The sequence below is a fragment of the Gloeophyllum trabeum genome, assembly GCF_000344685.1.
Source record: "Gloeophyllum trabeum ATCC 11539 unplaced genomic scaffold GLOTRscaffold_00003, whole genome shotgun sequence".
Taxonomy (NCBI): Eukaryota; Fungi; Basidiomycota; class Agaricomycetes; order Gloeophyllales; family Gloeophyllaceae; genus Gloeophyllum; species Gloeophyllum trabeum.
The window spans coordinates 201,372-228,671 of NW_006920412.1; the positions used below are offsets into that span (position 1 = coordinate 201,372).

The 27,300-nt window shown below is 54.5% G+C and overlaps 12 protein-coding genes across 12 annotated transcripts; 6 read left to right on the top strand and 6 right to left on the bottom strand.

Moving 5' to 3' along the window:
- Nucleotides 1–1,392: 1,392 nt before the first annotated feature.
- GLOTRDRAFT_109880 (uncharacterized protein) lies at nt 1,393–1,644 on the bottom strand. Its single transcript, XM_007864922.1, has one exon. It carries the CDS (start codon nt 1,619–1,621, stop codon nt 1,445–1,447), a length of 177 nt encoding a protein of 58 aa, XP_007863113.1. The 5' UTR covers nt 1,622–1,644; the 3' UTR covers nt 1,393–1,444.
- A 2,417-nt stretch (nt 1,645–4,061) lies between these two features.
- GLOTRDRAFT_119791 (uncharacterized protein) lies at nt 4,062–7,055 on the top strand (the record flags this gene model as incomplete). The annotated part of the gene is made up of 6 exons (XM_007864923.1): nt 4,062–4,492; nt 4,542–4,710; nt 4,763–4,798; nt 4,848–5,211; nt 5,433–6,454; nt 6,516–7,055. The coding sequence occupies 6 exons, from the start codon at nt 4,062–4,064 to the stop codon at nt 7,053–7,055; spliced, it is 2,562 nt and encodes an 853-aa protein (XP_007863114.1).
- Nucleotides 6,045–8,569, bottom strand: GLOTRDRAFT_136629 (Di-trans-poly-cis-decaprenylcistransferase; the record flags this gene model as incomplete). Its single annotated transcript, XM_007864924.1, has 7 exons — nt 6,045–6,454; nt 6,516–7,575; nt 7,636–7,756; nt 7,830–7,931; nt 8,013–8,129; nt 8,186–8,328; nt 8,381–8,569. The coding sequence occupies 6 exons, from the start codon at nt 8,567–8,569 to the stop codon at nt 7,459–7,461; spliced, it is 789 nt and encodes a 262-aa protein (XP_007863115.1). The 3' UTR covers nt 6,045–6,454; nt 6,516–7,458.
- A 176-nt stretch (nt 8,570–8,745) lies between these two features.
- Nucleotides 8,746–9,434, bottom strand: GLOTRDRAFT_35429 (uncharacterized protein; the record flags this gene model as incomplete). Its single annotated transcript, XM_007864637.1, has 4 exons — nt 8,746–8,810; nt 8,867–9,010; nt 9,054–9,337; nt 9,394–9,434. Coding segments are annotated over 4 exons (534 nt in total), but the record flags the coding sequence as incomplete, so codon positions are not given.
- Nucleotides 9,435–11,686: 2,252 nt separating this feature from the next.
- GLOTRDRAFT_36563 (carboxyl transferase) lies at nt 11,687–14,096 on the top strand (the record flags this gene model as incomplete). The annotated part of the gene is made up of 13 exons (XM_007864725.1): nt 11,687–11,943; nt 11,999–12,185; nt 12,243–12,306; nt 12,374–12,411; nt 12,462–12,506; nt 12,554–12,614; nt 12,663–12,916; nt 12,959–13,135; nt 13,204–13,348; nt 13,405–13,550; nt 13,664–13,693; nt 13,749–13,810; nt 13,865–14,096. The coding sequence occupies 13 exons, from the start codon at nt 11,687–11,689 to the stop codon at nt 14,094–14,096; spliced, it is 1,698 nt and encodes a 565-aa protein (XP_007862916.1).
- Nucleotides 14,097–14,782: 686 nt separating this feature from the next.
- On the bottom strand, nt 14,783–15,055 carry GLOTRDRAFT_21127 (uncharacterized protein; the record flags this gene model as incomplete). Its single annotated transcript, XM_007864610.1, has 2 exons — nt 14,783–14,957; nt 15,009–15,055. Coding segments are annotated over 2 exons (222 nt in total), but the record flags the coding sequence as incomplete, so codon positions are not given.
- A 946-nt stretch (nt 15,056–16,001) lies between these two features.
- Nucleotides 16,002–17,686, top strand: GLOTRDRAFT_71612 (allantoinase; the record flags this gene model as incomplete). The annotated part of the gene is made up of 6 exons (XM_007864925.1): nt 16,002–16,210; nt 16,274–16,496; nt 16,577–16,648; nt 16,706–16,759; nt 16,810–17,472; nt 17,531–17,686. The coding sequence occupies 6 exons, from the start codon at nt 16,002–16,004 to the stop codon at nt 17,684–17,686; spliced, it is 1,377 nt and encodes a 458-aa protein (XP_007863116.1).
- A 593-nt stretch (nt 17,687–18,279) lies between these two features.
- GLOTRDRAFT_109884 (uncharacterized protein) lies at nt 18,280–19,335 on the top strand (the record flags this gene model as incomplete). The annotated part of the gene is made up of 5 exons (XM_007864926.1): nt 18,280–18,339; nt 18,393–18,593; nt 18,645–18,781; nt 18,837–18,854; nt 18,909–19,335. Coding segments are annotated over exons 1-5 (822 nt in total), but the record flags the coding sequence as incomplete, so codon positions are not given.
- A 1,061-nt stretch (nt 19,336–20,396) lies between these two features.
- GLOTRDRAFT_109885 (uncharacterized protein) lies at nt 20,397–21,880 on the bottom strand. The gene has a single exon (XM_007864927.1). It carries the CDS (start codon nt 21,839–21,841, stop codon nt 20,534–20,536), a length of 1,308 nt encoding a protein of 435 aa, XP_007863118.1. The 5' UTR covers nt 21,842–21,880; the 3' UTR covers nt 20,397–20,533.
- A 214-nt stretch (nt 21,881–22,094) lies between these two features.
- On the top strand, nt 22,095–22,848 carry GLOTRDRAFT_109886 (uncharacterized protein). Its single transcript, XM_007864928.1, has 2 exons — nt 22,095–22,259; nt 22,510–22,848. The coding sequence occupies exon 2, from the start codon at nt 22,547–22,549 to the stop codon at nt 22,838–22,840; it is 294 nt and encodes a 97-aa protein (XP_007863119.1). The 5' UTR covers nt 22,095–22,259; nt 22,510–22,546; the 3' UTR covers nt 22,841–22,848.
- A 302-nt stretch (nt 22,849–23,150) lies between these two features.
- Nucleotides 23,151–24,932, top strand: GLOTRDRAFT_136635 (uncharacterized protein; the record flags this gene model as incomplete). Its single annotated transcript, XM_007864929.1, has 2 exons — nt 23,151–23,535; nt 23,585–24,932. Exons 1-2 carry the CDS (start codon nt 23,246–23,248, stop codon nt 24,930–24,932), a joined length of 1,638 nt encoding a protein of 545 aa, XP_007863120.1. The 5' UTR covers nt 23,151–23,245.
- On the bottom strand, nt 23,975–26,585 carry GLOTRDRAFT_71619 (uncharacterized protein; the record flags this gene model as incomplete). The annotated part of the gene is made up of 7 exons (XM_007864930.1): nt 23,975–25,700; nt 25,758–25,901; nt 25,967–25,998; nt 26,047–26,067; nt 26,128–26,170; nt 26,228–26,335; nt 26,422–26,585. 7 exons carry the CDS (start codon nt 26,583–26,585, stop codon nt 25,529–25,531), a joined length of 684 nt encoding a protein of 227 aa, XP_007863121.1. The 3' UTR covers nt 23,975–25,528.
- Nucleotides 26,586–27,300: the final 715 nt, after the last annotated feature.

Here is a 27,300-nt window from a genome sequence, read left to right on the forward strand (position 1 = left end):
TCAGCAGATTGTGCTGAAAGGTGGTCGCAAGTATCCCCTCGTATTCTTGTGCATTCCTCTGCTCCATTCTCACTTTATGCATGCATCAGCAATGTATATCACTATTGTAAACCAGAAAGAAGGGTATTCTACCATTATAGACTGTAGTAGATATAAACATGTCTGTCTCTTCTTATTCATGAGCTGACCACCATCGGGATGAAATGATGGTCAATTTCACCGAGGTCGGCAAAGGAGTGCTTAGGGAAGTTATGTATTGTCTTTAGAAACATTTGGAACATATCTATGTGCACACCAGTGGGTGCATTCCCTATCCTTGATACAGATGAGCTTGATTTCCAGGAAGCACAAATCTGTGTAATTAATGGACAAAGCAAGTACTGGATCACAGCTGTAAAAGGCTGAATATATATCTCATGTACTATGTTGATTTTACAATTCTAACATAGGGGAAGGGACCTGCTTCTGCTGCGGCAGGAGAGCCCGGACAGTGACCAGGATATTTGGTGTGACACTTTTTGCGATGGTGTCACAGCTTGTCACGTCCGCGACGCGTTCGGACGCGTCGTTAATTGCTCTTTACTGCCAGAAAACCTACAGCGTGCTACGTTCACATTCACGCGTCACTTGATTCATAAAAGTTGATCTATATCAACGAGCGGATGCAACGTTGGTTGTACATTTTTGTTAAATGTACTTGCGGTCTCGTTACCTCTGTCGAATGAACTTGATATTGGGAAAATCAGAAATTCAAAACCAACGTTGCATCTTCTGTATCATGACATCCCTGCTGGTACATTTTATATGCGTGATTTCGACATGCGGATGGCTCTATGAAGGCGGGGGATTTGCGACCACTTTCTTGCAGAGTCCAAATAGATGCAAACAACTCGCCGCGCGACCCGGAATTGCGCCTCCCCACTGACAGCGTCCTGTAGCCCAAGGTGATCCACTCGTGGCGAGCGGGCGATGCCGTTGTGCTCAATGGTTTGGACGATCACGAGCTCGTTGGAAAGCGCAACTCAAGATCACTTTGAATCCCATCTTTGTCCCGTCTAGTTGTATCTTTCGGTGGCGATCCAGTTGTCACGGCATGGTAGATATTCCATAAGCCGTACCAACTCGCCTGGGCAATTTGGACTCTTCAAGTTTCAGAAAGACGTATCCCTGACGTTGTATCAGAAGGCCGGCTCACTGATGCAGATGAGTGTGGATGTATGCGCTGCCCTTTCCAGGTGATTTGGAGATTATATGGATTCGACATATTCAGGTACCATTCCTTCCTGATCAGTGCTGTTTCTTCAGTCAACCTACTGACAGGTACGGGGTCGTCATCAAGGCTGCCATCAGGTTGTGCCAGGAAAGCCTCCTCCCCGGATAGTAGACAACCAAGGCGGTCCCCGACGACCGACGACCAACATGACTCGCTCAGCCTGATATCACTTCAGCCGACATGAGAATGCATACTTGACGTTCTGCTCGCTAATGACAATTGCCGTCTTCTCGCGCCTTTCTGTCGTATGCTTCCTCTGATTCTGTTGAATCTTGAAGACTCTCGAAGGCGTACTGTCTCCTCTATCGCAAGCCACTCAAGCATGTCATCCTGCACGTACATTGCCATAATCACTCACCCCGTCTTTTATCTGTTCTCCACCTCCTGGACGTCTAGATTCAAAAACTGCGGCTGGCATCTATTCATAGCTCGTGCTCATCTCTTCGCCTCATATCGAGTCCGCGGCTGAAAATTGGGGCCTTACCACCGTCATCGGCACACAGGCTCACACAGGGCTATCCTGCCACACACAATGCCTTCCGTTATCTGATATCGCTGCTTGAGAGAGCACCGGGGCTTTGTTCACCGGTCGCGTTTGCGGTGCCGGTCATTGCCAGTGGAACTCAACTCGGCTTGCGGGCTTGTCGTCCGTGATGCGGAAGGCCTCCTCGGAGCCTCGAGACCCAGGGCAGCCGTGCCTCCAGTCCCAACGATACGAGGATGAAGTATGATCCGCGTCTCTGGGGATAACGAGGACCAAGTCTGCCCCCGTGCCTGCGAGGACGAAGGAGGGAGCCGGGCAGGCGGGGATACCATCTGGCTGGATTCTGTTGCGAGCTTAAGGTTGTCTGTCCGCGCCGCAAAAGCCGGCAGGCGGTGCAAAGAAGAGAGCGCCGCTTCCGGATGGACTTGCGAGGTCACTCGGGTGTGCTGACGATGCGTTACTGCGGGGTTGCATCTTGGAGCTGGCTGGGTTGGACGGCTCACCCAAGTATCCTATAATTTGCAAGGTGTGTATCATTCCGTCCTTGGCGGAAGTCGTGGTTTGCGCGTGGACGAGCACTTTGTGCGTCCCCGATTCATACTTCCTGTGGGGGAAGGGGCATCTCCGTCCATGACGTCGGGCAGGCCGTGCCTCTAATGACTGTTAAGTAATACTCTCTTCTTCCCTACTTTCAAGCTTGCCCCTTCACAGAACCTACCGAATGCGCGCACGTCATGTTCTGATGATGTGCGCGCGAACTTGCCTTGCGCTCGTCATGGCGAGGTCACGAGAATAGAGTCTATTCAGTCAGCAATGGTGAGAAGCAGAAGCAGTGCCTCCCTCGAGTGCCTGCACACCAGTCATGCTGTGGGGAAGGAAGCGAAAGCGTCCGGTGTTTGGTGAAAGGTCGCGATAAGATTCGAAGTGCGTAACAGCGACTGTGATCGATGGCTGTCTTCTGACCTCGTCAGTCGTTGAATGCATGCAGATTGAATGCAACTGCATGTCCGGCTTTCCACCACGAGTACTATACAATTCTGCGTTACTTGTCCTTGGTGCTCTCGGACCGAAGCGCTGCGGTACTCATCCAGAGGGAACAAAAGGGAACAAACCGGAGGAGCAGCCATCTGTATTTCGGGCCAACGACAGCGGTTGTGGGGCCCGGTTCTGAAATACAAATGCACGCTGCACGCCCGATCCAGACCCGTGCACCGCCTCCTTCCCATGTCCCTCCGCTGCCTCGACCAAGCCTGGACCGGTCGCCCATCATTGCTTCATCGAGGAAGCACATACGACGCTATGGAGCCCGCGGGCGTTGTGGAGCTCGCAGAAGGTGCGCTTGCAGAGGCACAGAGCGTCCCAGGGCCAGAGAGCAGCGCGGATCCCTATTTTGCGGGCGACGACATGATGGTTCCTCTCGGTAGAGATAGCCGGGTCCCGGGCGGGACATTGCTCGATACGGTGAGACGCTGATTGGGGTATTTTTGCAGCGTGCACGAGGCGAAGTTTAGGCTCTTCCCGCTGCTCGTCGGTCTCTCAGCGCGGAGGACTGGTTTCGCGATGAGCAAGGGCTGTTGATGAGGCTGAAGGCAGTGGTGCGATGGAGGGGATCTAGGCCGTGGCGGGCGGCGGGACCGAACGGGAGGTTGTTCGGTAGATTGGCCGCCCTGGGGGCCATCAGGCGATATCGTACCGAACGGATCTCGCAAGTGGTCCCCGGAGGCCCAGGCTTGTTGTGCCGCATATGGAAGGCTAGCCGGATTGTGGCGTTGGGGTCTCTGTAGCGTGGCTTGGTCGCATTTCAAGGAAAGATAGCTAACGCAGGTTACAAAAAGCAGAAAGCTGAAGACAAGGTGGGTAGTATGGTGGATGTCATGCTAGAATTTAGTGACCCTCCAATATTACCAGTCTATTGAGACATAGTGTCTAAGGCTGACGGTCCAGTTGCCATCACGCGGTGCCAGGACCCCAGAAGCAATGTGGCATTGCTGTGCCGGGCTTTCAAAAGAGGATCTTGTCTTGGTTATGGATTCAGCTCTGCTAGGTGGCAGAATATATGTAGTGGCAGGCGTTGATAGTCTTTAAATGCTTGTAGCTAACATCGAAGTGGAACAAGCAAAGCCCAAGGATGCAATTTGCAGGAAGATCACATGTTTTGGGAATTTGTAGAGCGATACCAATACGGCAGCCGGAGAGAGCCGACGGGAAAGGCAGACGTCGGAGGGGACGGCGGGGGACTGCATAGAATCGAATATCAGGGCCTGGCCAGCTTGAGCAGCTCTGCTTTCCTCGTCCCTTGCAGCCATGGATCAATCTGGCCATTATATTCCTCACCGCCAGCCCCAGCTCTTCCAGCCACCCGTCCAACTCCCGCCCCCCTCCCAGCTCCACCTCCCGATGCCCTTTTCGCGCTCAAATACCCTCCCGCCCAACACCCTCCCGCCCATCCCCACCATCCCCGCCAACCCCCGCTTCTCCACCTCCTCCGGCTACCAGCTGTCCCCGAGCGCGTCGGCAACGCTGCCGCCGCTCCCGTCCGCGTCGTCCTGGTCGTCCCACCGCATGTCCAGCTCGCGCGACGAGGTCTATGCGCCCTCGCACCATCACAGCGAGCAGCGACAAGACTCGGTCAAGCGCGAGGCGCGCGACCACCCGCCCCAGCCCCAGCACGACCACAAGGAGACGACCGAGGACGGCATGCCGACGACGTCCGACTTTGTCAAGAAGTTGTACAAGTGAGTGATAGCGCGCGATCAAGGGCTGCTCATGCTGACGTTCGCTCAGGATGCTCGAGGACGCCTCGTTCTCGAATATCGTCTCGTGGGGTCCCGCTGGCGACTGTTTCGTCGTCAAGGACATGAACGAATTCACGAAGTCCGTACTCCCCCGACTATTCAAGCACTCCAATTTTGCCAGTTTCGTGCGCCAACTGAACAAGTATGACTTTCACAAGGTGCGTCTGCCCGGAACATTGCGCATATAGTCAGTCTAACGACCTGTTCTAGGTCAAAAACACAGATGACAATCAGTTCGGTGAACAGGTGCGTAACTGAGACATGGCGGCAATGCATCAGCTGTAACTCCCCGTAGAGTTGGACATTCCGCCATCCCGACTTTCACGCCTCCCGCCCCGAATCCCTCGAAAACATCAAGCGCAAAGTCCCCGCGCAACGCAAATCGACCAACTCGACCGGCCGGCTATCCGACCACAACGTCTCGCCCGCGCCGAACTCCGCAGGTTGCGGCGCACCCGAGTGCGGACGCGCGATGGAAAGCCTGCAACTGCAGATCGATCGCCTCGTCCGCCAGCAAGACGAGATGGTAGCACACGTTCGCAACCTCGAGGGGAACTACCAGAACGTCCTCGGCGAGATGGTCAATTTCCAGCGAACCATGGCGCAGCAGGACGGGTTGATGCAGAATCTCATTCAATACTTCTTGCAGCTCGAAAATGGTGGGAGTTAATTCCTCTCTTGCTCTCTTCCGCCCTCCCTCTGCCCTCGCTTTGTTAGCTCTAGTTGCCATCAAAATCTTGCTTCTGCGAACTTGTTGTATTATTATGGCCCGTGTTATCTTTATCCCCCTTAATATCTTATCTATTCCGCACCACTCCCCCTCCCTTTTCTTGCTTTTGCTTGCTCTGAATCAAACGAATTCTGATTCGATTTCTGCCAGCCAAACTGAAAGACGCTGCAAATCAGAATAACGACTCCAGCAACAATGGCGGAACCGGAAATGCTGCCGCCAGCACGTCCCTCGCCGAAACGAACCCGTTCCTCCCCGCGCAGGAAGCGCAGAGGATGATGGGCGCGTACCCGGAGAACGACGTCGCGCGGGCCTCGCTGGTCCAGATGAACGAGATCTCTCGACGCGCCGAGGTCGCGGGGATGTCGTTCGCGCCCAACGGCGCCCAGGCCCCGCCCAGCCAGCCACCGCCACCGCAGGACCCAGACCTCCAGCAGCGGCCCATGAGCCGGCAGGACATGCTCAGCCGCATCGAGGAGCTCTCGCGCTCCGCGGGGCCCGGCCCGTCGTCGCTCGGGCAGATGCAGCAGGCCCAGCAGGAGGTCGCCGCCGCCGCCGCCGCCGCCGAGGCAGAGGCGGAGGACGCGGTGGTGATGCCCGACGGGCAGTACATGCCCGAGGCGCCGCCCGCGCCCGCGGCGGAGGAGAGCGCGGTCGCGGAGGCGGCGGGCTCGAGCCACCAGGGCCTGCAGGTGTTCACGCTGGGGCACCTCATGCCCAAGAGCGGCGTCGACGACGCGAACGGGAACTGGAGCTTCGACCCGAACTGCCTCGGCCCGCTCGGCTCGATGTTCATGGCGGGCGCGCCGGCGCCGCCCGCGGACGAGCAGCAGCAGCAGCAGAGCCCGCAGCAGCAGGAGGCGTATGCGATGCCGCAGCCGACGAATGCGGCGGCGGCGGCGGCGGAGGCGTCGGGGAGTATGGGCTTGAGCTTGAGTACGGGCGACGTGGGCGCGCGTCCGAGTAGCGTGCAGAAGTTGAGGGTGCGGCGGTCGACGTATGTTCCTGGGTGGGCGGTCCCGCCCAGGGTACTCCTCGTCGAGGACGACGCCGTCAGCAGGAAGCTGTCCAGCAAGTTCTTGCAGGTGTTTGGCTGCAACTTTGATGTTGCCGTCGATGGTGTCGGCGCTGTCAACAAGATGAACTTGGAGAAGTATGACTTGGTGCTCATGGTACGTTGTTCCCTGTGTATGTCAAAGGTACATACGTTGATGTTCATGTGCTACGCTATAGGACATTGTCATGCCGAAGCTCGATGGTGTCTCGGCGACGTCGCTCATCCGACAGTTCGACCATATGACGCCCATCATCTCGATGACGAGCAACTCGAAGCCGAACGAGATCATGACCTACTACTCCTCCGGCATGAACGACATTCTTCCCAAGCCCTTCAGCAAGCAGGGCCTGCTCGACATGCTGGAGAAGCACCTCATGCACCTCAAGGTCATCCAGCAGATGTCGCGCATCCCGCGCTCGGTGGGTATCCCGCCGCTGTCGGACCCGTCCTTCGACCAGGCGCTCGCGATGCAGGCGAACAGCATGTTTCAGCCGGGCCAGATGGCGGACGAGGACGGCAAGATCAACCCGCTCGCGGGGATGGGCCTCACGGACGAGCAGTACGCCATGATCCTCCAGAGCATGGTCAACGGCGAGTCTTTCCCTGGCATACCGGCGTTTGCGTCTGGCAGCGGCTCCGGCTCGGAGAAGCGCGGCCTGGACGAGGAGACCGACGGGCGGGATCCCAAGAGGTCGCGGTTCGAAGTTGTGGAGTAGATTCTATTGGCTTTGGCTTTCCCCTTGGATTTGTATCACCTTACTCGGGACTATTCCTCGTCGTGGGCTGGTTGTTCAAGTATCCGCTATTCGTCGATCGCCATGGTTGCTCGTTTACTCTCGTGGACGCTATACTGTCGCTCGCTCCCCTAATCTTCGCTCCTCGTCTCCGTTCGCTCCCTGCACCTATGATTGTATTATATTGCGTTTATTGTGCGATATGATATGGTATGCTTCCATGTATCCATTTGCGCTTCCTTTTCCCCTCCATTGCGGCGGTCGCTTCATCTTCTTCACTTTGGGGATATTGTATCATTAATGGTGTATATTAGGAACAAAACTCGAGCCAGATACAAGACAGCGATAATATAGAGTTGTCAAAACAATGTCTCATTGTGAAACACTACCGTGACTGGGACCACACTTTCCTCTGGAAGTCAAGGATGATGGGGATGAAGTCCAACAAGCCAAAGTCTGGCCAATAGGTTGTCGCAAACTGAATTTGGGTATCTTCGCAACACTGTCATGGTCCGGGTTGCACGTCAGCCGCGCAGAGCAAGTGTGAGTCGATGGTACGCGCCTGCCATAACAGAAAGTCGCTCAGGCGTTTCACACCGCTCGTACGAATCAAGATGTCCAAGGGTGGACTGCCGGCTGCTGTGGTCATGAGATGGTCGTCGATGTCCTTTTCGGATATAGACCTGGGAAGAAAGAAGATCGGTGGTGAGCGACGATCGCCCGTGTATGGCGTGACAGAAAATTTCTCGGGCGTACTCTGGAGAACGGTCTTCATTAAGGGCGTCGTTGATCGTGCGCTCTACGGCGGTAGTTATCTCGTCGCGAGAGGCGTACGGCATACATAGGTTCAGGATTGCACTACGCTCAGCGGAGGGTTTAGTGGAAGGGTCAGGACACCTTCAATATACGCACATACGGGAGCTTGGGGAAAGAACATACCGGTCGTTGTAACGTGTCATTTCCTCCGCCTTACGAGCCGCTGCCTGTACCCGTTCTGGGAGTAATTCTTTCTTGCCTATCACGTTCAAACGAACGCCATACTCGTGTAGGAGTGAACTTAGATCGCTCCTGTCAATTTATGATAAGGAGCATAATACTGCGGCGGAACTCACCCGTGCTGGCAAAGTTCCTGAAGCTTGTCTTCGGCTAGGTTCATCAGAGCATCCACCTCCTCTGGAGAGCGCTTGAAGTTGTCAATCGCGAAAGCGTAAGCCGTGACGCATTTGATGCCTAGCTTCAAGCAGATTTCTAGCATCTGTAGAATCATATTTAGCTTGCTCTACCGTAGACAGTTTGCTAAGACATACCCGGCGCAGCGCCACGAAACCCTCTGAATGCCCTTGCTGGACTGGCGCATGTTTCCTACGAGCGTAGCGGCGGTTTCCATCCATGACAAAGGCGACATGCTTAGGGATAGGGCCGGCGGCCAGCACGCTGAGCAGAGCATCTTGCGTTTGCTTGTGGAACCAACCATAGCATTGCTGAACGAGGGACATCTCGGTTGTAGCAGTAGCTTACCGTGGGAATTATAGCTCGAAGAAATTCAAAGGACACTAGAATTTGAGAATAGTTATGTAGTATTGCACTATGGGTAGATAGCCTAGGTGGGCAGATTCGGTATATTGTATGCAATTATTGGGAGCTAGAGAGGCGCTCGAGGCAGAAAAATATGTTAGAACAAGTCGCCATAGTCTTGGTAGCCGTAATAGCGCTGCCCTCGTCGAGGTCCATGATAGTCTAGGTCAAGACATGGGTACCAGTCAAGGGATGAACGTAGGCGGACGTAAACATACATGAGCTTGTATCCCGCTGAGGACTCAGGCCAGCAGCACTCGCGAGGTTTATATACCCACCACTGCTGCCGACTTTGACACCGCCAGCTACAACCCACTCGGAGCGGCAGAACACACAAGTAGGCTTAGCTTTGCCCCTTGCCCCTAGAGATTGATGCGTTAGGGAAGGATGCATCTTACCGTGCACATACTAACGCACATTGCTGGAAACACTCGAGATGCAGGCCGTTCCCGCAGCCCTCGCAGAACGTCAGCTTCTTAGGATCTTCTTTGTGCATATTCTCGTAGCAGATCGGGCAGTCGTCTTCTTCGCCGGGCATGCGCTTCTTATCGGTGGCTCGCGAGCCGCTAGAGGGGGTTGCCTTGCCGGTGGCGCGGGCATATGCCTCTCGGATGTGTGCATGAGCGACGGAGTTGGGGGCTAGAGGAGCTTGCGCGAAGACTTCCGCGAGTTCCGTCGAGAGGAGCGCTCTACGGGGTCGGGGTATATTTAGCCTCTTCAGCGCAAATATAACGTGAACGCGTACCTTTGATACCAATATGGCGATTCATAGGGAACTTGTAGCACTGCGCGGCCAGCCTTAGCTCCATATCGACAACCTATACACAACGACGATACCTTTCATGAATATGAACAACTGAACCCTGATTCAGAACAGCGGTTTTAGTCAGGCGGCATGGTACGTACTATGTGCTTGCAATGATTGCCCTTCTCAAAGTCAGGACCTGCATACGAAGGTGAACATCGCACTCGACTGGCAATCAAGGCACACTCACAGTTACAACTGGGCCTTTTGTCAATAACGACGGTATACACCTATGGGGCAACGTCTGAGTATTCGCCTCTCATCCGCGGAGAGACCAGCTCGTACATTGCCAGTGGACCCAAGGACACTGAACTCCTCTCGCAGTTCTTCGCCATTTCGTTTGCGGTCAATCATAAAGAACCTAGCTCATCATTAGTAACAATACAGATCACTGGACAAGAAGGTACCTTTGCGATGCCACTCTATCGACGCGTTCGAGGATAGCCTTCGGGCACGACTTCTTGAAGATAGCCCCTCTCTTTTCCGGCGAGGGTGCATCGGGATCCTTCTTCTTACGCGGCTTCTTCGCGGATGCAGGCGCGTTCGGGTCTTTAGTCGCCCTCGGTTTCTTCGCGGAAGACGCCCTGGGAGGTGTATCTAAAAGAATCGGGTGGCTCGAAGAGCCTGCAACCGGCTTCGCCAGATATCCATACGGATCTTCGTGCTTGCGTTTGGGAGCCATACGACAGCAGAGGCAGGCCTTGTCAAAGTATTGAAATGAAGAGGAGAATAGGAGCCACAGGAGAAGACCCCAGTAAGTTGCGGTATTCGAGGTATCGCGAGTGGCCGAGTGGCTTAGGCTTGTAAGTAGCAGCCACAGCCGTGGGAGTTTCAAGTTGTCGACGCGTATTGTACTGTGACGTGACACAGGCCCCCTGAAAATACCCATAGAGGTCTGATACCAGATACCAATTTTCCCCCCATTTTTACCGAAACCAAAATTACCATATTGGGATGTGTTTTACCCGAAAAGTATCCGACCTCTCGCCTTAGACGTGATTTTTACCGAAACATTGGTATCCAACCTGAGGGCTTGAGGATATTTATTTATTCACAAAAAAATTCCAGTGCCTGCGGTCATACCAGATTCAGTTATGTATGGGCTTTATGAGCCTCTCCGAGGTGCACTGGTGTATATGGAATCCAAGAATCTCACCACCTGATTATTGTGGCAAGTTGTGGCACTGTTGTGGCCATAATTGTTACCCAAATAGTATCCGACCTTTGCTCTGGGTGCCTGTTTTTACCCGAAAATTGGTATCCAAGATTGATCCCACCGGCAGGTTCTTTACCAAAACTGTATCAGACCTGGCACCCAGTTGAGGGTGATTTTTACCAAAACTGGTATCAGACCACTATGGGTATTTTCAGGGGGCCTCGTGACACCCACGTATAAAGACAATGCCACAAACGCGTCGCGGACGTATTCCTCGTTTCCCCTCACCCACAATCTTTGCATTGGAAGGACCCAGGCATATTAATTTGTTTTTAGTTTGCCCCTTTCCTGAAGATTTCTCAAGCGTTTGCCTCAATAGCGGTTAACGCGGAGCCACTGCCAGTGGAAAAGAAGACTGTAGCCGGCCGTGCTGATTTTCGGCGACGACTGTAACACTTTCATAGAGCGGTTGGAAGCCTACGGTCCGAAGACCACGACCACTATTCAGGCGCATCCGTCAGTATCCACCTCGAGGCACGCCGGAATCTTTGGTGCCGAGGTTGGAGCACGCCTCCATACCGTCCATGGCCCGTCTATCTCGAGTCTAACTATGCCCACCTTGCCACCAGCTAAAAGGCGAAAGGTGGACCAACGGTTGCAGGACTCTCGAACGCCGGCTACATTATTGCCACATATCCTGATTACTCCAATCATATCACACATTGATCTTGAGGAAGCTGTGAATTTCTATACGGTATAGAATCTTACGGATGCGCTATCTCGTGAAGTGTGAAGACATGACTGATGCTGCGCAACGCTCATTAAGGCTATTACATTTCATTGACACAATAACGAATCCTCAGAGTTAGAGCCGGTAGTCGACATACTGACCCGCTCAGAACAAACCAGCCGACGTTGGAATTAAACTACGGAATTGAGCAGGATGGGGAGCAACCTGAAGTGTGGCAAGCGGCTGCGCGCGCCCGAGAGCAGTCACGTGGACAGGACTGCAATACGCGCTAGAAGCGATAGGCGCCGACTACTGTACCCCGCACTCCTGTTTACCCCGCATTTGCTATGTTTCACCAACTTCAAGCCGCATCCAGGCCAGCTTTGCGAACCAATATTTTACGGATTGCGTCTCGTCGATACTATCATGCGGATGTCTTACCGTCACTCATCTCGCGTTCTTCCCCGGAGTTCATAGCTAGGTCCCAGGCCATGGACGAATTGGTGAAGGATCTTGAGACAAAGATGGCAGAAGCTCGTCTCGGAGGGGGTGCAAAGGCTGCGGAAAGAATGAGGAGCAAAGGGAAGAAACTTCCGCGTGAACGGTGCGTTAAAGATGTGCTGAACGGGAGCTGGAATATAATATTTTATGTTCACTAGCCTGGGTTTACTCCTCGATCCCCACAGCCCTTTTCTTGAGCTGTCGCCTCTGGCGGCTCATGAAGTGTACCCAGAATCTGTGCCAGGCGCGGGTATTATCACAGGCATTGGTCGGATATCTGGCAAGGAATGTGTCATCGTAGTTAACGACGCGACTGTGAAGGGCGGCTCCTATTATCCGCTGACGGTGAGTGGACGACCCACGCTGCCGCCTCGCATACCCTGATAAATCAATGTGCTCTAGGTCAAGAAGCATATCCGGGCACAGGAAATTGCGAGAGATAATGGTTTGCCCTGTGTATACGTAGGTGTGTCACAGATTTAGCGGAACATACGGGATACGGCAGTAACCTTGGAGCGGATGTATGAGCTCAGTGGAATCTGGGGGCGCGGCTCTACCCCATCAGGCTAATGTAAGCTTTACATCCTGAATATTAGGGGCATTGACTGAGCCGCAACCCAGGTGTTCCCGGATAAAGAACATTTCGGTCGCATCTTCTACAACATGGTAGGTCCATGCACGGTCCTTTCCGCATTTCCCGTTCACATTTTCAGGCACAAATGTCCGCCTTAGGCATACCACAGATTGCCATAGTACACGGTATCTCCGTGGCTGGTGCGTAGTTCGCGGCGTGTGCAGCTTCAAGTTTTGACCAATATGTAGGCGGGGCCTACGTGCCCGCCATGGCCGACGAGAACATCATTGTCCGTAATCAAGGCCACATTTTCCTAGCAGGCCCTCCACTCGTCAAAGCCGCCACAGGCGAGGTTGTCGACGAAGAAACGCTCGGCGGCGGACTAATGCACTCGTCAGAGAGCGGCGTGACCGACCACCTCGCTCGGGACGACGAGCATGCTATCGCCATTGCCCGCGGCGTCGTAGGTGACCTCGGGAAGTCCGGAGGGGCGGAGATTGCAGTAAGTACTTAGACCTTGGACGCTGCGCTGGGACAAATGAAGCATCTGGCCCAGCCGGATGCCCCACCCGAAGATCCGATATATTCTCCGTCTGAGCTGCATGGTATCGTCGGCACGGACGTGCGCCAGCCGTTCGACATGCGCGACGTGATTGCGCGGATAGTGGACGGCAGCCGGTTCCGGGAGTTTAAGAAGGAATACGGTACGACGATGGTCACGGTCAGTACGCGAGTTATATGAAGGTGGAGGGTAACCCACCGTGAAGGTTTCCCTTCGTGTATGAACAGGGATTCGCCCATATACACGGGTACCAAGTCGGGATCGTGGCGAACAACGGGATTTTGTTCTCCCCGTCAGCACTCAAGGCGACGCACTTCATTGAGCTGTGCTCTCAGCGCAAGGTCCCGCTGCTCTTCCTCGTAAACGTCACCGGTGCGTTCCTCGCTGTGGATGCACGGATTGGTTTAAATGTGCGTTTTGGTCGCCAGGATACATGGTGGGCTCGAAGGCCGAGAAGGGCGGTATCGCGAAGGACGGGGCGAAGATGGTCCGCGCGGTTGCGTGCGCGGATGTGCCTAAGCTGACTGTCATCGTTGGCGGGAGTTTTGGCGCAGGGAATTACGGTATGTGTGCTGTAGATGGATCGGTCGGTTTCTAATGATGATATCTGTGTATCAGGGATGTGCGGGCGTGCCGTAAGTGAATGTTTCTCGTGCTCTGATGTTGGGACTGATAAATCATATATAGTACTCGCCTAGATTCCTGTGGATGTGGCCTGTGAGTCGATCTCAGCTGTTGTTGAATCATTGACCCCGACGATTTTTTCGTCCAGAATGCGAAGGTCTCTGTAATGGGTTCTGGCCAGCTCTCGCAAGTGATGACAACCGTGTCCAAGTGGGTTCACTCTCCACTTTTCTAGCAGGCTGATATCAATGAGATGCTCTGCAGGGACCCCGCGCAGCACAACTCGTTGAAAGCCGAGATCGAGAAGCAATCGACGGCGCTGTACGCGAGCGCGCGGCTGTGGGACGATGGGATCATCCGTCCGACGGATACGCGGGATGTCGTGGGGCTTGGGCTGGCACTGGCTGCGCGCCAGATTTGCGGCGCAACGAGAAATGCCGTTACAACGACCACGTGGGATGGGAATGGGAGGGGCTTTGGGGTGTTCCGGATGTAATCAAGAGGAAGCCGATTGGCGCATTGTGATCTATGTATGTATTTATACGAGTGCAACGGTCTGGCGCTGGATAGGAATGAACGGATGAGATATCCGACGTAAGTACTACCTCAATACCAGCTAGGCTCGCGGGCGCGTCCCTTCGGTTGCGACAGGACCGCGTGCCACAGCCACAAGTATTAAATACAGCTCTTCGTCTGTGGGCGATTGATACTCACCCTTGCCGCCGGAATGGAGCCTTCAAACACGGACAAGGTAACGTCGTAGTCGTCACACACCAGTGTTCGTTGGTTTGAATTTTCCCTATGATCTAGTGGTACATAGCATAGTACACTGTGATTCCTTCTATGGATACAATAAATAGCACGATAAATATAGGGCCTTGCCTTTGAATGAGTGGCTTCCGAGTTGGTTATGGAATCTATCTGTGCATGATGGATGTCAAGAAAGCAAGATGTGATGATGAAGGAATGTCGAAAATGAAAACTGCGCGCTGCGCAATGCCGCGGGAGACTGCGATCTGGCAGAAACAGTTACGGGCTGGGGGTCCCCTCGTCCGAGTCTGGGGCAGGCAGCCTGACCATACTCCGCCTACTGCCTCCCTGCGCGTTCGCAGTGATCGTCGTCCTTCTCCTGCGATGGCGCTTCCGCCTCTCCGCCTCCTCGTCCCACATCTCGTGCCCCGAGAGCGCCTCGAGCTCGAGCAGGAAGCGGCCCTCCTTCCACTTCTCGGACCACTCGTGGGCGCGGAGGATCTTCCAGCCGAGGTACGCGCAGCAGCGCGCGCAGGAGAGCTCCTGGATGGTGTGCGCGCCGGTGTACATCAGGCGGGTGGTGGGGGCGCTGAGGGTTACGTGAGATCTGTTGGGAGGGTGAGTGAGGGAGGAAGAGGGAGGGGATAGGAAGGCGCACGTGAAGCCGAAGAGAGCTGCTTTGCCTGCAAAGCCGTTGAACGACTGCTAGCCTTTATCAGCGAGAGCAGGAGTACGTAATTGAAGCAATACGAACGCGTGAGAGGAGGAAATCCATATCGGTGATGAGGGCCTGGCAGGTCTTGCACAGGACGGGGCGGCGAGGCTTTACGGTGCCGTTGCTGGTGATGTCGAGGCTGCTGGCGCCGCTAGGGTGAATGAGGTGGGCCATGGTGTCGCTGGCAGGCGTCGCGGGAATGCTCAAGCTAGACAGATGGCGAGAGAGAGCGTGGGGTTTCTAGATGATGTCGAGAGAGAGCTATATACGCCCGCCCATAAGGTACGGGACTACGGAACTCGTATATATAGCGTCGCTGTCCCGTTTGATGATGATGGTATGATATCCGGAGATGAGATATGTCTGAATTTCCAGAGAATCCATGTGTAAGAGTCCCTGGTTGAGCGCGAGGCAGTACAGGTAGAAATGATCCTGTCATTTTCGAAGGTGAAAGGAAGTTCTCGGCGTACGGGATTTATCGAGAGTATCTGTGCATGGCTGATGCGCCCCAGTCTGCTGCAGACTCACCTCGGTTCTCCGAAAATGGACCAATGGCGTTGCAGTAAACCTGAAGTGCTGTGGATAGGAACGCGTGCTTCTTGATGATCTAGATCTCGCGCTGCCCTCATTTGAGTTGTGGCAAAATGTGGCAATTCGAGATCCAAGCCATAGCCCGGCACCCATTGCAGCTTTCAAGTTTCCTTGCACTCTATATACAACTGCGTAAGGTTCTAGTTGGTGTCTACGAAAAAAATAGCTTGTTGTACGCGGGGGATCCGAGCAAGTGTGGGTATTTGGGGTATTCGGGGTCCAGTTTGTATCATTTATGAATTCAGCGAGTATAGATAGATCATCATCTAACCACTACCATCGTTCCGAGTCGGCGGGTACTGAGCCGGATTACTACTTGCAATCCAACCGCAGAGAATATCGGTAATGTCTAGTACTACTCGAGTGCTTACCGGGCAAAATGTCGTTCTGCCGGGACATGACAGGCCTGTACCTGCGACTATCATAGTTGATAAAACAACAGGCAAGATCACCGATATCCAGCTAAACACGGCAGAACGAGGAGCCTACCATGGGCTCCGGGATGAAGATTACATAGACGCAGGCAGCAAGTTCATAATCCCCGGACTTGTCGAGTGAGTAAGCATCGTGGCCCCTTATCAGCTTCTAGTCCACAGCAGAGCTAACACCACTCGCAGCGCCCACGTCCACCTGAACGAACCGGGTAGGACAGAATGGGAGGGATTTTATACCGGCACCAGGGCTGCCGCGTCCGGCGGCATCACGACAGTCGTCGACATGCCCCTCAACTCGATCCCCCCGACCACAACGGTCGAGAACCTCGAGATCAAGAGGGCGGCTGCGCGCGGCCAGTGCTGGATTGACGTTGCGTTCTGGGGCGGCGTCATCCCTGGGAACCAGGTATCTGCTCATCTCACTGCGCCTTCTTCCGCACAGTCGGCGTGCTCAACGCAGCAGTATCGGTGTCTCCGTTTACACAGGCCGATCTGATCCCGCTTGTTGATGCTGGCGTCAAAGGCTTCAAGTGTTTCCTGATCGAGAGTGGTGTCGAGGTAAGCAACGCAATTGGATGATGATTATGCGAGCGGAAGCTGACAGCGACTTCACAGGAATTCCCCTGCGTTGTTGAGCAAGATGTGGCTAAAGCGATGCAGACATTGCAGGTCGGTACCGGCCCTCAGATATCCAACTACGTCATAATCATCGAGCGTAGGGAAAGCCCACCGTACTACAGTTCCATGCTGAACTGGGCGAGCCGCCATCGCACGCCGAGGCCGCGGATCCTCGCGCATACTCCACCTATCTAGCAACTCGCCCAGAATCACTCGAGACTAATGCGATCCAGCTCATCACCTCCCTGCACGCCCAGCACCCCGCGCTGCGCTGCCACATCGTGCACCTGTCCGCGTCCTCCGCGCTCCCGCTCGTGCGCGCCGCCAAGGCCGCGGGGCTGAACCTCACGGTCGAGACGTGCTTCCATTACCTCTGCCTGAGGGCCGCGGACGTGCCGCACGGGCATGCCGAGTTCAAGTGCTGCCCTCCGATTCGCGACGACGGGAACCGCGAGGCGCTGTGGGCGGCGCTGAGGGACGGGACGATCGATATGGTCGTGTCGGACCACAGCCCGTGCGTCGGCGAGCTGAAGCGCCCGGACGATGGGAACTTGCTGAAGGCGTGGGGCGGGGTGAGCACGCTCGGGCTCGGCTTGAGTGCACTATGGACAGAGGGGAGAAAGAGGGGCGTAAGTGTGGTGGATGTGGTCAAGTGGATGGCGGAAAGGACCGCGGCGCATGCGGGGTTGGCGGAGCGTAAGGGAGCGATCAAGGTCGGATTCGACGCGGATTTGGTCGTGTGGGATCCCGAGGCAGAATTTACGGTGCGTTCGAAGCTTAAATACGCACACTTGGCTCTATTTGTGCTGACTGCATGTATAGGTGACTAAGGAGAACCTGAACTTCAAGAATAAGCTCTCCCCGTACGAGGGGATGACGCTGGCTGGGCGGGTCGAGAAGACGTACTTGCGGGGGCAGCTTGTTTACGACGCAGAGACGAGGTTTGAAGGGCGGGAGCCCACTGGTGTCTTACTCTGATCACAAAAACACGCGAGACTTCCATTGTAACACCAACATAACTCTTGCACGGGACGTTGCAGAGCGGAATCGCGAGCGGATGTAGGCGTTGGGATGACTTGCGCAGCGTCACTGCTCACGTGGATAGGTGACTGTCACTGCGGTCAGCCCATCGCCGAATAGACAGTAAAATGACGGGCTGTATACTGAGCAGCAGTGAGAACAAACAAGGAGCAAGGGAGACGGGATGCTGCGACTAAATGGTGAGTCTTTTCCGTATTTTGTTGCTTCTAATCGGCTCCTGAAAGAAAGCAGTCCCTTTGAACTCACCAGCTCCACATGCCGCGTTGGTGAACTCTTTCTGCCCCGGTTCAGGTGTGATTCGGCTTTCAATATGATTTTCATTGTGAGACAGAAAGAAGGCCGTAATGACAAGATTCGGGCTTGACCGCCACTCGCCTGCTTTATGACGGATCCGGGTCATGGACCTTTGTGCTGTTGCTCTTTCACTTCCCATGTTCTTTGTGGTTCAACGGCATCAGTATCTCGATGCGTGTCTGCAATGTTATAAAGCTCACCTGAGGACGTCCTAGTAGCTCATCCCTCGTATCCTACTGCCTATAGTTGCTCGCACCATGGCTATGAACAGAGGCTTCTACACCAACCAGATCCGCGTGCGCATCTTCCTCCATGTCTCCACTTTCGCCCCTCTCACTGGTCTTCACAGGCCCGCATGGACGATGCGCTCACGGGACGTAGACATCATGAGCTCACGGAGGACATGCATCCGCCATGGTCCCTGCAGAGCATGAAGAACGCGCCTTTCCCAGTCATTCGTGTGGCTGGTATCGGGCGTGTGACTGGCCAAGATGGGTCAGTACGTGAAAATAATGGGGTGGACGAACCTCGAGAGTTCGATGCGGCGCAGGTAGGGAATTCTTTCTGTAGGATTTTGGCACAAGATCCTAATTGCGTCAAGGTTGAGATTGAAGATGCCGGAGCCTGGAACGCGCTCGAACAAGTGATTCTCCAGTGGGCACGCGATGAGATGAGACTCACCGGGAGGGTGCTAGAGATCAGGTTACAGAAGCTTTGTTTGTACACTTCCGACTCCAGGTATGTCTTTTCCCATTGCTTCTGCTTCACCCTTACAATCTAGTCTTTACGGTAGCGAGCTGTCGCTGAGTGGGTGAGTGCCGATCATTCTGCGTACTGCAAGTAGACATCTAAAGAAGCCGGACAGGGACAGGCGGAACTGCACGTCAGCCACTATTGTGGTCCTTCTTCCCGCCAGCGCAGCCCGAAGGGGGTCGTGGCAGTTATGGCACGATACTAGGCAAAAACACTATACCGTGCCGTGCTCTGAGGACACCGAGGTCATCACGTGGCGTGTTGACGTCTCCAGCAAATTAAAGCCGGTCACGGAAGGACGTCGTGTCGCGCTGTGGTACGATGTGGTACACGCTGAGCGTGACCCTCTTGCAGGTTTAGGCGTGGATCGCATGCTCAACGCGGTGCGTGGAGTGATGCATGATTGGAGGGAAGCGAGTGAAAGCAACAGAGGGCCAGGCAAACTGGTGTATCTCCTCCAGGACCGCTTAAAGTCTGCCCCTCAGGGCATCGCGTCTCTCTGTGGAATGGATGCTCACAAAGTATCCCTGATTTGTAGGGCCGCCAGAGAACGAAGATTCTTTGTCGGTCTTGCAACTTTGACGAGTCATCTAGCTGAAGATCCCTTTCCAGTCAGCGAAGGATCCAACGAGCATGTCGAACTGCACGAGATGCTTCGGACGTTGGGTATAGAGGAGATGCGTACACCAGACGGCCATCGGGTGTCTCTCAAGCTAGAATACCGCGATGACGAGGCGATTCCTGGATGCCTCATCGATATCTTGGAAGACCATCATAAAAGGCTCGTAAATAAGAGCACGCGACAGGAACTAGCGAAGTATGAGGACTCGGTGGGTGTTATCCGTTCGTCTGCGTATTTATTCGTATTTATCACTGATACTATCTGCAGCGAGGGATCATTGTGCGCAGTGAGTCTTGTGTTTCAGGGTTTGGGGCTAATAAGCAGCATCATTGACCTCTTACCAGCCTGGCGTCGCACAGTCGTGGTGATGTGGCCTGCCTAATCTTCAAGAGATGATAATCAGACCTAGGCAATGAAGCCAAACGGACATTGCTTCCACCGAACTACCAGTGTTTCTGTGCTAGAGAGAGAACCAGCGGACAAGAGATGTATACGAGGAGAGGGGGTTTTACCAATGTGCTATGTGTAATTAGCGCGCCCTGTCACACGCCAAACGCGTCTCGTCACGAGTCGTCTTGTAGTCTTGATGTAACGTGTTTTTGACCGTAAAGCTGCAGCACCTGGAGCTTTGCCTTCCGCATGCATTCATGGTTCCTGTTATGAGTATCTCTCTGCTAAAATCGGACCCTGTGGACAGTACAATACCCATGGGTACTCAGGTGCCTGACAGTAGCAGTTCCCCTGCTCTGGACGAAGGGAACGAGCTAGATGTCTCCGTGGACTCCAAACCTGATATAAAGCTAAAGGTTGAAGTGAAAGTGGAGTCAGAACTAGGTCTAGAGGGTGGGGCTCTATTAGAGTCTGAGATCAAATCAGAGACTGAAGTACAGGTAAACTGGGACGAAATGTCAGCGTTGCTTGATACAGTTTTGCTCCGTCCAGATTCCTCTGTCATAGCTACATCGTAAGTATTTTCCGCTTTCGCATCATTCTCTAATCATACCCCAATCGTTAGAGTATTGCCCCAATTACAAGAATGTTCAGTTCATATCCATACACGCTATGACAGGCATGCATTAGGTCGCAAGGATACAATAAAACGGTCATAGTAAGGTCTACGGTTGGCTGCCTGATGGGCGGCCCGTTGGTGACACTATCTGCCTCAAACCCTGTAAGAGATTCGAACCTCCTTTCCCGCCGCCCTTATACTTCGACATTGTGTTGGACCGCGACTCCCTATTTCTTCTGAAAACAGGCGTAACAATCCGATTTAACGAGGACGCGTCAGCCGTTCCCGGATCCTGCGTGCTATATGCAATGGAGCCCGGGTAGTGAGGGTTGGAGCGGCTCATCGACGGCCTGTTGAATGCGATCGCTTCCGTGATAATCCGCGCCCCGCGCATCTTGGACTTGGCGTGGCTGTCTACAGTGTTCGGCGCGCGCACAAGGTGCGCCTCGCGCAGGCGTAGCTTCGTCACGCCAGCCTCGAGGCTCGTGGGCGCGCCGTCCTTCCCGGCGACGACGTCGGACTTGCCGTCCGCGTTGCTCGAGCGCACCTTCGTGGTCATTCCCGCAAAGGAGGTGACGTAGTAGATGTTGTCCTTCGTGCGCGCGGCTACGTTCGACTCGTCGCGCTGCATGAGGATCATGCGACCAGGGAGGGTGGGCGTGAGGAAGAACGTGGAGAGGCGGGTGTGGTGGCTGTAGCTGGCCCCGGCGTAGACGTGCGGCTCTTGAGCCAGGCTCACCGAGGTCTCCTTGTTCAACTTGTTCTTGATTCTCTCGGTCAGGAACTCCTTGTAGTAGATGACACCGTTCTGCGCCTGGTCGAGGAGGTCGGTTGAGACAGGTTTCCCTTCCCCCGCCTTCTTTTTGAGGTACTCCTTAAACTCCGGCCGCAGCTTGCGCAGGTTCCGAATGAACAGCTCAAACTGCTTGTTTGACATGGCGTCGATGTTGGGCAGGATCGGCGCCCGCGTCTGCTGCAGCAGCCGGCTCTCCTTGCTGGGCTTGCCCCCATCCGGGCCCACCGCAAACTCGGAGTCCACCACCCAGTAACGCTGCGCCGACCCGATCTTGCTCTGCCAGGTGAGCGAGTTGCGTTCCCGCCCGTAACTGTACTCCGGGGGCTCGAGCTTCTCTACCCCGAGCTCCTGCCACGCCTGGATCCAGCGCGCTTGCTTCTCGCCGCTGTCCCAAACCGTCTGCTGCTCGCGCGAGTCGACCTCGGAAACCGTGATGTACGCATTGCGCCGCTTGAGTGGGAGGGGTCGCTTCAAGCCCCAGTTGCCGCGGTGTGCATTTCCGTCGTAGGTTGTGTAGACCTGGGCGATGGCTGGGTCGAATGAGGCAAATTTTGAGCGTCGCAGCAGCGTCCCAAACGGCGACGTCTTTGACGACCCAGCAACCGCTGCCGCCGCCATGTAAGACTTTCAGTCAGACGTCCCGGAGGTGCAGAAGTAAGTCGAGAATTAATTTTACATTGGAACACTAGGGTTAGAGTTACAAGAAATCCAAAAACTACGTAAAATGGGCTGTCCAGCTCATAAATAAAAATGTAGTTATCCTCGGTAATTCCCGCAAGCCTAAGTATAAAGGTGCAATTTTCCACCGTTTCCTCTCAAATCACGACGTCCAAATTACTGTCTGTCCTCTGCTGCTCGCTGCGGCTTCTACCAAGGACGGACTGTCCAGACAAACGTCGGAGATGGACTCTATATTCTAGAGGGGTTTCTCAAAAACAGTCTTTGCTGAACGCTCCTCCCTCTGGTCGAGGGGCCATGAAGCAGGATCACCTGGAGACTTCCCACATGTACTGCGTGTCGTGTATCCATATAACAAGTGAGTTGTTTTTCTGGCTTCGGTCTATTCTGTCTGGGTATTCCAAGGAAGAAAACCCTGGTAAAGGGACGCACCCCGCTCCCTTGCGAAAGGGAGTTCGCGTCATTGTGCGATGTCTTCTGGTTCCTACGGGAATACCAGAAGGACAGATGGGTGCGTATGGAGAGTTAAAGGCGAGTCTGAGGTCTCTTCGGTGTTTGTCGGTTATGGATGGGTTTGGAAACGGAGAGCTGACTGGTTACGAGTGTAGATGCGCCACCAGCATCCTAAAAGATGTGTCCAACGAGATGTCGAGTGCAACCAAAGCTGTTGCACTATCACAAAGCAAACACGAGCATAAGGTAAGGGCAATGGACCGTGTCGCTCATAGCATCCATTTTCTAGATGGATGCCAACATCCTGTGAAGACGTCGCTTGCCTTCTCGGCTGACTTCTCGAAAGTTCAAACCCTTGCTCAATTCGACAAGGTAAGACGCCTTGGTTCATGGCGTCTTACAGCCCGGTCGAACTTCCCATCCCAATCTTTCCCCGTATTTTCCGCTGTCCACGCCGGTATTTATACTGTCCACATACTCTACTAGATTCTGGCATGTCCCTGCTGTGTCGTAGAATGAAGATACTGCTATACCTTGTCTGTACTAGTGACCCTTTTCGTAAAGAACTTATGCCATCAAAAAATCAACAAATAAGCGCTGTGCCAGAAGTAGAGTATTTTTACCCGACTTCGATTGACGTCCGTCGTCGTCGACGCGGGGATCCCCACTTTCTCCAGCGTCTCTATACTTTACCCACCTGCTATTCACCGCCGGACACTGCGCTCGACGTGCTCGCCGTCGCCGCCGCCAACGCAGTCGCCAAAAGCACTGCCGCCCTCGCCATCATCACAACGGCGGCTGACTTCACATAGCCGTGACACTCGGTTCATCTCCGCCGTTCAGCGCCCAGTCTTCCTTGCGTATTTGCCTCCGTGATCGTCTGCTGCAGACATGAGCAATACCCTGCATCCGAGAGCGTCGTCGGTGAATGTCGCGACGCCGACGTCGCCAGACATCCATCATAGACCGTTTCCGATGGTCCGACATGGCAGCTCAGCACCGTATTTATCACCGTATTCTACACCTGGCGGCTCGCCTGGACCTAGGCCAGCACCCTTATTGCCACCAGCAGCGAGCAGTAATTTCGTGGATTTGTCCAGCAAGGAGGAGTTCAGCGGGGGAGGAGGCGCGACGTCAGAGAGTTCGCCGACGATTCTGGGGCTACCGCTCAAATACGTGTCGTGAGTTTTGCGTTTCTCGAATACTAACGCGCTATTCACGTTCGAGCAGCTTGGTCACATTAGCGGTCCAGAATGCCGCGCTGTCGATTGTTATGCACTATTCGCGGGTGTTTACCCCGCCGTCGCAAGCTTACTCGCCCGCCGCCGCCGTCCTGCTGAACGAGCTGCTCAAAGGCTCAATATCGCTCGTCATTGCGTTTGTCAGGGTGTGCAACGCGTCCGATGCGCCGTGGTCGCGGAAACCCCTGAGCGCGGCGAACCGACTGTACCGCGAGATTTTCAGCCCCGACTGCTGGAAACTGTCCATCCCCGCGATCCTCTACGTCGTGCAGAACTCGCTGCAGTTCGTCGCCATCAGCAACCTCCCCGTCGCGACGTTCCAAGTGACGTACCAGATGAAGATCCTCACGACCGCGGCGTTCTCGGTCGCGCTGCTCCGGCGGCGACTCACGCCGATGAAGTGGCTTGCGCTGACGTTCCTCGCGCTGGGCGTCGGGATTGTCCAGATCCAGACGAGCTCGGGGCGGAAGCCGCAGAAGGAGATCCCGGTCGGGAGCGCGAGCGAGCTGGCGCCGTTCCACCATATGAGCCCGCTCAAGGGCTTCGGCGCCGTCACGGCGGCGTGCTTCACCTCGGGCCTTGCGGGCGTGTACTTTGAGATGGTGCTCAAAAACTCAAAGGCGGATCTCTGGGTCCGCAACGTGCAGCTATCATTATTCTCTCTTATTCCCGCTCTCCTCCCCATACTCTACGCTCCCCAGCCGCTTAATTCGCGCGGTCTTTTCCTGGACCTGTTCAACAACTTTGGAGGGTGGGCGTGGGCGACGGTCGCAACGCAGGTGTTCGGTGGGCTGATTACGGCGGTAGTCATCAAGTACTCCGACAATATCTTGAAGGGTTTCGCAACAAGTCTCTCGATTATACTGTCGTTCTTGGCTTCCGTCGTCCTGTTCCACTTCCGGATAACACCCTCCTTCGTCCTGGGCTCCTCGACAGTCCTCATCGCTACGTGGATGTACAACCAACCCGCAGGAAAGGAGGTGCCTCCGATTCCGAATGTCATGATGACCTCGGTGTCCGGCAAGACCGCGGGCACACCGTACCCTGGCACGCCCATTTCGTCCGATGCGCCCATCCTCGGCCAATTCCCAGCGCCCAAACGACCCTCGCCCTTCGGCAGCCCTCGCGCCTTCGCCTCGGCGCTTGGGCTCGCGAACGAGAAATCCGAGGGGTCCGACTATTTCAGCGAGACGACGGAAACGAGCCGGTACCTCAGCGCGCCGTACGGCTCGCCCTTCCCCTCGCGCACGCCTTCTCCTGCGCCGCCCAGCAGGATGCCCAGCTACTCAAATCTGAAGAGCCAGAATGGCAATGGCTCCTACGGACCGCGGCAATAAGTAAGCCTGCACGAAATGATATTGATATTGTTACGATCTTTTACCGGGACGCCGCGCTCGTTGATATGTTATGACACCGCCTAAAGTGACGATTACTTTGGATACTTGATATACCAAGATAGAGAGAGTCGAGAAGTAACGGCACATGCATTGACTTTTGGCATTCCCGGTCCCTCCCCGCGTGCCTTCACCTTCATCATTCTTGCACCTTTGCACAACAGACCATAACCACTATCTTCGCTTCTGCTTTTATCAGTTGTCATTTGTGACGACCTCTAGCGAGCCCAAACGTACATACGTCCCCCCTCTATTCTGCGTCGTTCGTTCTGCTGGTCCGTTTGGATGTAGCTTACAGTAAGACGTGATATAGATGTAATTATAATTGTTCATGGATTTGCTCTCAGTCAATGCAATTGCGATATCATTTCAGGGGCCAAGTACCGGATACATGGAATGTGTGAAAAGGTATACTAACGTAGACAGGAGAACGGGACATAGTCATACGGCAAACATAATGAAATGGGAAATGAAGATCAGACAACATACAGAAGACCAGTCCTAGACAACAGTTGGATACTGACGGAGGCATTGGTACATCATGTCGAAGGGCCCGGCGCACCGCTGGGAGCCGGTTGGGTATTAGCAGCTGCCACAGGCTTCTTGTTCTTGCTCCCCCTGGGTCGACCGCGCGGTCGTTTGCCGGGCTGTCCCTCGGCACCGTCCGCAGCCGCTCTCTTGTCTCCTGCTTTCATGCGATCCTTCAGGTATCTGTATATCACGACTGAGGTCAAGCACGAAGAATGGGGACGTAGATCGGATACGCACGCGATCCCCTTCTCTTCGAGTATTTCTTTCAGGCTGGGCAGCGGCGGTTGTCCCAGTTCTTGTCTGAGACGGTCGACGTCTCGTTTAGCGATCGCGTAGTCCCCGTCGGAGATGACCTTGATTTTGGCGTTCAGGTCTTGGCATCTGAAGATGAGGAACGGATGTAAGACATCGGTGGCATAGGTTTGTCAGGTCGGATGAGAGCTCACTCTTTTGAAAGGCTGGCCTCTAGGAGGTCCGCCTAGTTGTGACTCAGTACAAGGTGCGCGGACTGCGACTCGATAGATACCTTGTCTCGGTCTTCGTTGACCTGTATTGCGCATGACGAGTGAGATCCTACGCGCCACGCTTAGAACGGGGTAATGCGTACCTCTCTCAGGGCATTTAGAAGGCGATTTCTTTCGCTCTCCAGTCTAATCATGGCAAATGATTGGCTGCATAGACATACGAGGGTTTCGCCGTCCACTCACTTGTTCTTTTGCTCTTTCAGGTCCTGGATCGCTTTGTTCTTCTGTTCAAGTGAAGCGTGCGCAGACAGTATATGTGCTGTATGTAGTTGCAGAGTCAATGCATGTTTCCTATTGTTCCAGGGCCATCCCAGAGGGGATATGCCACTCAGTCAGTAATTCGATGCTGTGGCTTCACAGGCATACGATGCACGCACTTCAATTCCGCCGTCTTTGCCAACTGCACAAGATTCTTCGTCCAATCCCCTGTCGCAATAATAGGTGTCGTATGTGCATGGCTGTTGACACTGGCGCCTGTGCTCGTCGACGGTTGCGCATTTGAAGCGGTCGCAGTGGACGCTGCCGCCGAAGTGGACGCCATTATGCAAGAGTGCTCAGGGTTTCTGGGGTCTCCAGAGCCTCCGGGAACCTCAAGGGCAAATAATCGGGAAACGGCGAAACCGCTAGGACCCCGCAAAGTGAGTCATGTGACCGCTGCCACAAATGTGTGCCATGCCTGCTGACTAATACTGTCGCGGTGCCGAATCAGTGGACTCCGTGAACGCGTCTGAGTCCGCTGCAAAGTTCCTTGCACTCTTACCACGACCACCATGGACTCTGGTTTCGAGAATTTCCAGTACGAATCGACGTCGTCGTACGGCGGACTCAGCGTTGTCGACGATACTTCGTCGGTGTACTCTGCTAATACACAGCAAGATAGACCCTCTGGCGATTTGGCAAGCTTGTCTTCGAATCTCTCGAGCTTGTCCCTCTCAGAGTCTGTACAAAATGGGAATGCGCACCATCCGGTGCATACAGGTATAGAAGATGATTTAGACGCAGTGTTGGACGATTTGAAGGAAGAGAATCAGGCGGATCTGCCGCCTCACGCTTGCAGGTGAGTTGCAGTGCATTGCTGCGTTCAGAATTCATCTGACATCTGAGCAGCTACTGTGGTATCCACAATCCGGCATCCGTCGTGAAATGTCTCATCTGTTCCAAGTGGTTCTGCAATTCCCGTGGTAATACCTCGGCCTCGCACATCGTGAACCACCTTGTGCGCGCCAAGCACAAGGAAGTTATTCTGCACGCTGAAA

What these genes read in the sequence shown, in the direction of transcription:
- GLOTRDRAFT_109880 (XM_007864922.1), bottom strand. Translation starts at nt 1,621, where the DNA reads ATGGCAATGTACGTGCAGGATGACATGCTTGAGTGGCTTGCGATAGAG.
- GLOTRDRAFT_109885 (XM_007864927.1), bottom strand. Translation starts at nt 21,841, where the DNA reads ATGGCGGCGGCAGCGGTTGCTGGGTCGTCAAAGACGTCGCCGTTTGGG.
- GLOTRDRAFT_109886 (XM_007864928.1), top strand. Translation starts at nt 22,547, where the DNA reads ATGTCGAGTGCAACCAAAGCTGTTGCACTATCACAAAGCAAACACGAG.